Source organism: Tenrec ecaudatus, chromosome 10 (assembly GCF_050624435.1).
Source record: "Tenrec ecaudatus isolate mTenEca1 chromosome 10, mTenEca1.hap1, whole genome shotgun sequence".
Lineage (NCBI taxonomy): Eukaryota > Metazoa > Chordata > Mammalia > Afrosoricida > Tenrecidae > Tenrec > Tenrec ecaudatus.
Window position 1 is genome coordinate 135,983,653 of NC_134539.1, and position 11,033 is coordinate 135,994,685.

An 11,033-nucleotide genomic window follows, 5' to 3' on the forward strand; every position below is an offset into this window, starting at 1 on the left:
CCCTGTCCTTCCACCCAGCGTACCTCGGCGTGGAGGGCCACTGGCCCAGCGGTGACCAGTTGGGGGTTGATGGGTGATGCTGGCTTTTGAACAGCCAATAGAGGGTATTGCTTGGCTACTGAGTCATCTCCCAGACCAACCCAAAAGCCCCAAACTCACGCCCTTGAGTGGCCTCTGACTCACCGGGCCCCTATAGGACAGGCGTGGCAGACTCTTCCAGGGGCTTTCCGAGAGGGCAAATCTTTGGGGAACTCAACCGACCGTCTCATCGTTTTCCCGCAGAGCGGCTGGTGGGGTCAAGCCACCAGCCTTTCAGCTAGCAGCCTGACACTTGAGCCTCTGTGCCCCCAGAACTCCAGACTCCTCTCCTAGACCTCCTTAATCCAGGGCGGCGCCAGGGAAAGGCCTTCCCTCTGGACGCCCCTCCTGGGAGGCTCAGGTTGCAGATCAGGGGTCGTGGGGGTTGGGGTGGTGCTCTGGGACCAGGCTGAAGTGGATCGCAGCATGAGCAGAAATCCCCCCACGACAGGCTACACTCCATGGCCGGCTGAGTAAACTGGGCTCCGCTGGGGTTTCAGTGGCTGAGTTGGTAGAAGTAGATCCCCAGGCCTTTCTCGAGGTACCCTTGGGCGATCGAACCTCCAACCTTCCCAGTGAGCAGCCAGGCATGTTAACCATCGGCATGACCAAAGACCAAACACTATGTGTCTCCGCACACTGTCACGGAAGCTCCTGGGGGCAATCTGAGTCTTTTCACACATCGACTTAGACAGCATCTCAGGGCCCCTGGTAACCACAGGGGCCTCTCCCAGGAGCTCTGGAAGGGTCCCCTGAATCAGAGCCTTGTGTCCCCCCTCCTTCCACTACGTTCACAGCTCGGGAGACCTGGTGGGTGGATCCGAGCCTCTGAGAAATGAAGGCCGAGGAGGGAGGAGAGCGGGGAGTGGGGGGTCCAGGTGGGGCCTGGGGGATTGCAAACAAGAACACACCCATTTGCCATGTACAACAGATCCCCGCCCCACCCCAGCCTTTTCTTTTAAAGTGCTTGTTTCCTCCAGGGAAAATTTTTTATTCGTGTATGAGTAAAATGTGCTCTCAATGAATGGAAAGCAGAACATCTTGAGAGTTTTTCTGTCCCCGTGACACGGGCTTTCCGAGGCCCTGTGTTGTAGCCACCCCCACTACCACCCCTTTCCCCAACCGCCCCCCTGCCCTCTCCCCGGTCTCTGCTGGGTCCAGACCTGAGCAGCGCTGCCCACATCTCCTCCTCACCCCGGAGCCCAGTCTGGTACACATGGTGTTGGCTGGGCTGAGGTAGCTGACCAAGCTTGCCTGCTACACCATGCCCGTCCCTGAGCCGCGCAGGGTGACCAGCCTGAGGAAGGGGCGTGTGAGAAGAGGCTTGGAGGCCGTTTCTCTCTCTCTTTCATGACAGTGAAAAAGGAGGGAGGCTGGGAAGGATGCCCAGAGAGTCCGACCAGTTGACCTCTCCTCTCCTCCACAGGCCAGCGTCGTGTCCCCATCTCTGGTCCAGAGGACAAAGCCTTGCTTTCTGAAAGACCTTTGTGTGGGGACTTCTCTCTAGGTCAGAGGAAGGTTCATTCAGAGAACTCACCAACCGATACCCCCCCCCCCACCTCTTTCCACTGTCCTCTTCTTCACGCCGGGACCCCGGCACTCGCTGCTGGCCTCCTCTCGGTTTTTGGTTTGGGAGACGACAGCCTAGGTTTGAGGGCATCGGGGACTCTGGTTTTAAATGGCTCAGCCGCGTCTCTTCGCCACCTTCCCGGGTAGCCAGGCCCGGGCTTCGGAGGCACAATCCGAGATCGGCATCAATGGCGAGGACTGTCTTTCCCTCGGCTGCCGTTGTGGCCCGAGTCACGGCACCTGCCCCTGTCCCCTGCACAGGGATTCTGGGGGCAGTCCCCTGGAGCACCGGTGGCGGCAGCGCCTTACGGGGAGAAGGTGGTGGTGGTCTCTACATCGACGCTCATGGAGGAACGCCGGGTGTGCCGGCAGGAAGACCACTGCCGGAGCCGCTCCTGGCTGAGGCACCCCAGGTCCTTGAAGAGCTTGAAGAGGTCGCTGCGGAACTTGACGCCAATGAAGGCGTACAGGAACGGGTTGACGCAGCAGCGGACGCAGGCCAGGCTGTAGGTGACGTCGTAAGCGATGTTGAGCCGCTTGCTGAGCTCACAGCTGGTGACGTTGAAGTTGGCCACCGTCTGGGCCAGGATCACCCCGTTGTATGGCAGCTGGAAGACGAGGAAGACCATGACCACGGAGATGATCACCTTGATGGCCTTGTTGCGCTCAAAGTTGCGAGCCTGGAGCAGGGTGCGGATAATGACAAGGTAGCAGAAGCTCATGGCCAGGAGGGGGATCAGGAAGCCCACCACCATCTGGGCCACCTGGATGATGATCAAGGTCTCCACGTGCTCCAGGGTGAGGGAGCAGCGCAGGGCCTGCTCGCTGCTGCTCTTCTGGATGCCGCTGTACAGCAGCTCGGGGACGGAGAGCACCACGGCCAGCATCCAGATGGCCACACAGGAGAGCTTGCTGATGAGCAGGACGCGGGCTCGGTGGCGGTGGGCGGTGACCGCCCGCACGATGGCCACGTAGCGGTCGATGCTGATGCAAAGGAGGAGGAGCATGCCGCTGAAGAAGCTGACCTTGTACAGGCCGAAGATGAACTTGCAGAAGTGGATACCGAAGTCCCAGGACTTGGCTGCGCTGTAGGCCCAGAAGGGCAGGGTCAGGAGGAAGAGGATATCCGCCATGGCCAGGTTCAGGAGGTAGGTATCCGTCATGGTCTTGAGCCTCTTGAAATAGATGTAGGTCAACACCACTAGCCCGTTGCCCAGCAGGCCCACGAAGCAGATGATCGAGTACATGGTGGGGAGGAACCAGGCCTTGAAGTTCCGCACGTCCTTCTTGGAGCACAGGGACTCAAACCCGGTGTAGTCCACCGTGGTGTTGTCGCCGATGTAGTCATCTGTCACCTCATCTTGGCACAGGCACACCTGCGGGCAAGGGAAGCACACACCCTCCTGAGCAGCTCTGGCTGCCAGCTGCCATCCAGTTGGCCCCGTCCCCAAGGGGAACACCACGCACCACAGAGCGCAAGGTGACCCATCCCAGTCCCCAGTTTAGCCAGGTGAGGGGCTGGGGATTCTAAGCCTTGCGGGCCTGGAAGAGCCCAGAGCAGTGGTTTCAAAGTGTGCCTCCCACGGGGAGCAGCAGCAAGGTCACCTTGACACTGGGGATAGACGCAGGTCACCTGGCTCTCACTTGAGACCAGGGGGGAGGGGGGAGTAAGACGCAGGGGGTGGGGGGGTGTGACCCAGGAAGTTAGGTTCTTCTAAACTCTCCAGGTTGATTTTTTGGGGCAAATTCAGGAGGATGAGGGTGGGGGTACTCTGTTAAGATGCAGGGCGTAAGCAGTTGGGCACTACCTGCAAGGCCAGCACTTTGAATCCACCAGCTGCCCTACAGGAGATGAGAGGTTCTACTCCCATAAAGAGTTTCCGTCTCGGACACCCACAGGGGCAGTTCTGCCCTGTCCTCTAGGGTGCCTGTGAATGGAAACTGACAGGATGCCAGAGAGGTTTGTTGTGGTTGGCTGTCAGGGGGGGGAGTCTGAATTTTCCAGCACCATTGGTGGGAGCGACTCTCTCTTTCCCATGGAATGTTTTTTTGGAAACAGCATTTTTTTTCTTCAGTGAATAGCAAGGGTCTGATGCTTGTCAGCTCCGAGAGTCTCAGCCTTTCATTTGTTCACAGGGGACTGGAAATATCTGGGCTCTGGACAACAGGAACCTCCCGCCGGTGGCACACACGTGGCCTCTCTGAACCATCAGAGGTGAATGATACCTTTCTTACGTGGCTGTCTTGGATTTTAGGCTCTGGCATCTCCGGAGGGCTGCGTGAGACCCTCAACTGCCCTTTGCAAGAGGCCTGAACCATTTCCTCTCCACAGGGGTTTTTATTTGGATTCTTTTTTGCCTGCTGCAACCCTTCCTGAGGCCCCCACCCCACCCTTTTAGAACCTGGTGGAAAGAACTCTCCAGGGGGCCTACATGACGCTTTAGCATTTGAGGGGTTAAAAAATCCTCTTTGGGGTGAGGGTTGAGTAGGGCCTGACATAGGAATGGAGGAAGGCCCGAGTGTCCCACTAGTGGGCCCCTGATGGGCGGTGGGGGCTCAGTGGTTGGATTCTCCCCTTTTATGCAGGGGATCTGGGTTCGATTCCCAGTCAGTGCCCCTCATGGGCAGCCAGCATCTGTCAAGGGAGGCTTGTGTGTTATGACGCTGAACAGCTTGTAGCTGAGCTTCCAGACTAAGGTGGCCTGTGAAGACAGGCCCTGTTATTTACTTCTGAGACAGCCTACGAACACCCCGCCAATCACAACACTTGATCCATGACCCATCGAGGGGGTGGCTCAGGAGGGAGCAGCCGTGCACGGGGTCCCGGGACTGGCACCCTGGGTGTGGGCGAGTAGTGTGGAGGCTTTTCTGGGTCCTTGGGTAAGGTGACCAGATTTTAACATTGGTAAATCGGGACACCAGCGGGACACCATTAATAAAACGCATATCCTGGCGAAATAGCCACATGGCAGCCGAAAACTGTATACCCTAGCTTGTCGTGCATTCTTTCCCAAATTCGGGACTTTTGAAAAATGCCACCGGACGTGGGAAAAATTGTTCCAAAGCGGGACGTCGGGTCACCTTGTCCTTGGGGCCAGGAGTAAGGAGCCTAGTTCACAGCAGAAGCTCCAGCAAGGCAAACGCCGCAGCCTTCAAGGTGCCTGAGCGGGTCCCCACCTCGGCTGGCAGCTGTCCTCTCCCGCTCTCTCCGGGCTCCAGCCCTCCCTCTCTTCCGGCAGATCCCAATCAGCAGGGCTCAGCTGCTCTGGCTTTTTTTAGCCTGTCACTGGGGGTAGGGGTGGAGGTTCAGCCAACCTCCTGCAGTGATTTTATCAATGGGGAGGAACACGTGCCTCCTATGCTGGGGTGGGTGGGGGGATGAGAGTGGGCGGTGCAGTGTGCAGGGCTGGGAGCCGGAGCCGGAAGCAGGGTGTGTTTGGGGGGCTGGGGTAGGGGGAGAGAAAGCAGGGCTGGGTGACAGCGGGAGACTTCCTCAAGGCTCCGTCTCCCATGGGAGAGCCAAGACTGGGAGGGAGGTGAGCAGGGTTTGCACACGTGGGTGCACGCCCACCCTTGATTTGGTGGCCAGGTCCCTAGGCTATCCATTCGGAAAGGCTCCCCTTCAGACCCAGTGAACCCCACCGCAGGGGAGGGAGGAGGGATGGGCCGCCCAGGGACACTTGAGTGTGCAGAGATTGTGTGTGTGCCTGGGACCTGCCTCCCTTCTGAGGTCCTAGGGGACCACTCGGTGCCCTAAATTCAGAGATAGCTGGAGGGGCCTTCGAAATGAGAAGGGGGAGGTCAGAGGAGCTTTCTCAAGGTCAGAAAGCTAGGAGCCCCAGCCTCCCGACTCCCCTGATTCCTATCTGCCTTCCTGTGTCACCTGCTGGGGCCGACTGGGGAGCCATGAGGCCCAGGAGCCTTTTCTCTGGAGGCAATGGCCCTGTCCTTCCTCTGGCGGGCTGCCCTCCTCCCAAGCCCAGCCAAGCCCATGGCTGCAGGTCCCTGGTTCTGGGCTTACCTGGAGGGCACCGGTCCCATTACCCAGTCCTACCTTCCACCACCCCCATACCCTCCCCACTGGCCATCAGCCTTGATGTCTCTGTAGCCCACAGACCCACCACTTCCTGCCCCCATCAGCGCAAGTGAAGGAGAGGCACAAGCCACAGAGGTCCCACCGCCATGCTCAACCTTTCACCCCACTCTGCAGGCTGAGCCTGCGTGGTAGCCCCTGGGGATTCTAGGAACCGAGGGGGAAAGGGGGCGGGCGGCAGGGGTGCTGCTGGGGAAGGGGGCAGGGCAGTGGAGGGGGGCGGGGCTCAGGGATGGGATATCAGGAAGTGCCCAGCTTGGGGCTTGCTTCTGGCCAGGGCTCCTGGAAAGCTGCCTCTCTGGCCTGGAGAGCTGGGGCCACGCCTGGCCCTGCAGCCTGCACTTGCCCTCCCAGGGACTCTCACCGGACAGATGGACAGGGGCGGGGGTGGGGGCGGTGGGTGCTCCACAAGTGACAGCCTCTTCTAACGCAGGCCCTGGGTGGGAGCAGCTTTGTTGCCTCTGTTTCTGAGACCGAGAAGCAGACTGGTTGATGGGGGCGGTGTGTGTGCGGGGTGTATGTTGTGGCTCTCCCTGACGCAGAGCCTGGTCCCCTGGCAATGTGTGCACTGATCCCCGGCCCCTCCCCGGTGCCCTGGGACCCTCTTTCTCCCCTCCGGCACAGTCAGTGGGAGTCTTTGGCGGGGGGTTGCAGGTGTGTGTGTGGGTGTGGGGAGAGGACTTGGTATGGGAGGACAGGAACACGGCCCCCAAACCTTTCACTCCTTTCCCACTTCACCTGTGAGGTCTAACTTGTGTGGGTGTGTGCGGTCTGTGTAAACCTGGCAGGAAGACAGTGAGGCCCGAGAGCCGACATTGTGGCCTGCTTTCTGTGGCTTTGCTCTCTCTGAATGCAGACGGAGCCCCCATTTCTGTCTCCCGGCATGACGCTAGGGTGGCGAAGTGGTGGTGACCGGTTTCTCCCAGGTTCCCATTTAAATGGAGTGAAGGCTGGCAGGCAGGCCAGAGAACAGCTCCAGGGTCCCTCGGCAGATAGAGAGGGGCGCCTTCGGCCTCCTGACTGGTCAGCCAGGGGGTCTGTGTCCGGGATTCCCATGTCGCTCAGGCAGATGTTCGGCTCCGCCCCCAGAACACCTGGTTTGATGACGAAGAGAACAGCATTTTCCCTGGCGGGAAACCTCACCTGGAAAATGATGAGGAGAGTCACTCCCAGCGTGCTTTTCCTGGGCCTCCCTGCAGAAGACAAGGCGAGAAGGTTACGGCCGGCATGGACCCCACTTTGTTATGACAGAGTGTGTAGAATCGGAACAACAGAGCGGACTGGGCCTCTGATAACCTACCTGGCACCTCCACTCACAGCTCCTTCCCCCCCACACCCCTCTGAGGTCCTGGAGAAAGGCAGGATCAGGAGGCAAGGCATCCCTTTTTGGGGTCCTCGCTGGGACTTCCCTGGAGCTGCAAAGTCCGCCCTGGGCCAATCCCACCGTCAAGGCTGCGCTCCCAAGGCTGCCGAGGTCCTGAGGTGGTGGTTGGAGGTGTGTGTGTGTGTGTGTGTGTGTGTGTGTGTGCACGCGACACACACGCACAAACACACACACACATACACACACGTGCATGCCAGGCTTTCCTATCAGTCACCACTGATCTGAGGAGCAGTTCTCCGGAGGCCAGGTGAGTAGCTAGTTGTGATGAAGCCCTGAGTGCCTTCTAAGGAAACTGGTCATTTCACAGGTCTGGGCACAAGGGGCGGGAGAGGGCTCCAAGGGTCCCCAACACCCACGCCTTTGAACCCAGCCCACTGAGCACGGAAAGCTGGTTTGCGTGACCGGGGGCAGGGACGCAGGCCTGGAATCGAGCTGCTCGGGAATCGGGAATCGTGGACTGCTGACTGTCCTGCACCAGGGGGCCTCCGGACCCTGTCCTAGGGCCTGCTAGGAGGATGGGGGCTGTTCTTTTTTTTTCCTGCTACATTTTTGGGGGATTATTTTATTGGGGGCTCTTACAACACTTGTTACAAACCATACATCAATTGTATCCGACATATTGGTACATATATTCCATTGTTCTTTTCTAAACATTTACTTTCCATTGAGCCCTTGGGATCAGCTCCTTTTTTCCCTCCCTCCCCCCACCCCTACCTCTGATGGGGGCTGTTCTTTGAGGCTACCCTGCCTTTGACATGTGCTCCATCAGGGCAGGTGCACATACATTTTCTCTTTTTTAAGGGGTTTTTTAGTCCCTGGCCTTGGGCGATGGATGGCAGAGGGACATGCCGGCTGCGAGGAGGGGCCCTGTCAGACCCTGCCAAGAGTGTGGGTACATTTTAGAAGTCCCCCTGGGGTCTTAGCAACGGGCCTCAGGTTAGCACAGGGTCCAGATGTGCTGTGGTGAACACATGGTCACCCATTTATGCTGTGTGCACGAGCCTCCCTCCAGTCCTGGGACTTATATCTCCCTGAGGGCTGAAGAGGGAGGACAGCCTACAGGACCCTTTGTGTAAGAGTTTGATCTCACCTGTTTACAGCCAAGGACCCTGGGTGGTGTGTTGGTTACACGTTGGGCTGTGAGCTGCAGGGTTGGCGGTTCAAAACCAACAGCGGCTCCTTGGGAGAAAGCCTGGGCTTTCTACTCCCGTAAACAGTAACAGTCTCAGAAACCCACAGGGGGCGCTATGAGTCAGCATCGACTCCATGGCAGTGACCTTGGTTTTATTTCACTGTCTGGAGCCCCCAGAGCGTTCTACCTCATCCTGCTACCTGGCTCTCAGTTCTCTTTCAGGGTCTGGCACACAGGCCCGACTGCAGGCCACCCCAGCTCCAGCCTTAGTGGGGGTGGGGAAGAGCCTGGAACTCAGAGTCCAGCTGACTGGGGGCCCTCTCCAGCCAGCATCCCGCTGCTTCCCAATGGGAAGCAGGCATCCTGGGTGGCTCGTGTCCTTGGCTACAGCACCACCTGCTGGAAATCTAGCTGTCCGCCGCTCAGATTGCGTTCATGTGCTCCCACTTACCAACCAACTAACCAAGGTGGGGCAGTGGCTAAGCACCTGGCTGCTAACAGAAAGGTTTGCTGTGACAGCCTGTTTCTGTAAAGATGCGCAGGCCCCGGAACCCCTGTGGCAGTCTTCCATAGCCCCTATTGGGTCACTTCTAGTCAGAATCGACTCGATGCTAACAGGTCTTTGTGTGTTTGCTTCACCAACCCACCCATTGCCACGGGCCCAGCTCTCGATGACCACGTGTGTCAGAGGAGAGCTGAGCTTCAAAGGGCTTTCAAGGCTGCAACTCTTGGGGAGGGTGGTAAACCCTTTCTTCAGGGTGGGGTCCCAACCCCACTGCTCTTGAGCCAATTCCAGCTCATAGGACAGATGGAAACAAATCCTTAGGGTTCCCAAGACTGACAGCAGCCTCACTGGTCTGCCATGGAGTGGCTGATGGGTTTGAACTGCAGACCTTGTGGTAAGCAATCCAAAGCTAGCCCACAACATCCCCAGGGCTCCTCCGGGGTGGGTTCTCTAAACTTGCTTCCGTTGAGCTGATTCCCACTCGAGCAGAGTGGAAGTGCCCTGTGGGTCTCTGAGACGGTAGCGCGTCACAGGGATGGGCAACCTCCCCTTTGTGGTTGCCAGCGGCTGCCCTCGTGGCTCGCAGCCCAATCCATGTGTAACCCAGTGTGCCACTAGCCACCATGTAGTTGATGACTTAACTGTTGGCATCCCCTACCGGGGGGGAGGGGGTAGGGCACCTAATTATGTCAGCCTCAGGGGGTCCTGGCTCTAAGTCACCTAACGGAGTGGGTCAATGACCCTGCACGTGCGACTTCTGGCCACAGATTCCTGAAGCATAGTTCTGAGGACACCCCCCCAACTCCCCACCGCTTGCCTTTGAAAGGTTTACAGGGCTACCCCGCCCTCGGGGGTCCCTGGGTGGTACTCATGACTAAGGCTGAGAGAGCCAGAGATTGAGAGGGACTGAATTTTTCCTAACTTTTAATTTTAGAAAGAGTCCGTGGGTGGTCCAAATAGTGCCCTGGGCTGCCGACTGCAAGGTTAGAGGTTTGAGGCCACCCAGAATCTGGAGCTCTACTTCAGGAGAATCAGTCACTGAAAGACCTAGTTCTACCCTGACATAGCCCAGGGCCCAGTCAGGTTCTGCCATGTCTCAAGTGGGGCCACCTGTGTTGGGTGATACCCAGTGCTTAGTAGGACAAGCAGGCCCTCCCCTTCTACTTGAACCTGACTTGCTAGCTGCATCTGTATCCCATTGTCACCAGCTTCTGCCTGAGTATCCGTAGTTTGGGATGCCGATGAGTTCTTGTGGAGTACTGTAGCCTCTTCCTTGCTCCCTCCCTCTTCCTTTTGTTGAATTGCCCCCTGAGCTCCTGAACCAGAGGCCAAGCCCCTACCCCTAACTGCTTTCTTTGGGTCCAGGGCACCTCCACTCCCTGTCTGACTCATCTGCTGTTGAGCGGACGAGGTTTGTTTGAACACGTAACTGTCTTTCAGTTACTCCAGAGAAAGCCCACTCTGACTGTCAGTGAGAACGGAGAAACCTCAAAGTTTTGATAAGTTTCAACGGTGAAATGCGAGGAACAAGGACTGTTTCTATTTTACTCCACAGGCCTCTTCTCTTGGCCCCATTTATTCCTTTTGCGTCTGGGGGTGGGGGGTGGCGTGTACACGTGCCCATGCACGTGTGAGTGTGTGTGTGTAGGTGATCTCACCTTCTGGGTATATTGGAAGTGATGGATGTAAGTGAGTGTGTGTGTGTGTGTGTGTGTGTGTGTGTTAGAGAGAGAGAGAGAGAGAGAGAGAGAGAGAATAGGTGATCTCACATTCTGGGCATATTGGAAGTGATTGATGGTTGATTGGCTGGGTCTCCTAGGACCAGAACAGGTCATTGACAAGAAGGTAACTGAACTAGGAAACTTTGGGGCGTGGTGGGGGAACTCGGGTGTGGCTGAGGGGGCCTGGCCAGTGGCCATGAGTCAGATCACTCCTGACTGTTACAAAGTCATAAAGCAATTGTACCGGTGGTTGGGATTCTTGGGGGTCAGGGAGTGATAAAATGAAAACTGTCTCGTGTTCTAACCTGCGTCTCCAGCAAGAGAAACTTCCAGCCTGGTGGATTGCTAGTGTTACTCCCCACGTCCACCCAGGCCCTAACATCCACCTCAGCATCTCCCAGGTCCCCCAGGAAATCCTGACAAACCATTAGGCAGCGCCAACCCCCCACTGGTCCCTCTCTGAACTTCCTCACCTGCCAGGAGAACCAGTTTTCTCTTTTTTGGTGGGTGGGGGGGGGGGTGAGCAGGAGAGAGGAAATGAGAAAGGACCT

At 57.7% G+C, this 11,033-nt stretch overlaps 1 protein-coding gene across 1 annotated transcript; it reads right to left on the minus strand.

Annotated features, from left to right (window-relative positions):
• Window positions 1-1,952: 1,952 nt before the first annotated feature.
• CCR7 (C-C motif chemokine receptor 7) lies at window positions 1,953-6,928 on the minus strand. Its single transcript, XM_075559333.1, has 2 exons — window positions 6,884-6,928; window positions 1,953-3,023 (listed from the first exon to the last, which is right to left on the minus strand). The coding sequence occupies exon 2, from the start codon at window positions 2,892-2,894 to the stop codon at window positions 1,953-1,955; it is 942 nt and encodes a 313-aa protein (XP_075415448.1). The 5' UTR covers window positions 2,895-3,023; window positions 6,884-6,928.
• Between the last annotated feature and the right edge of the window lie 4,105 nt (window positions 6,929-11,033).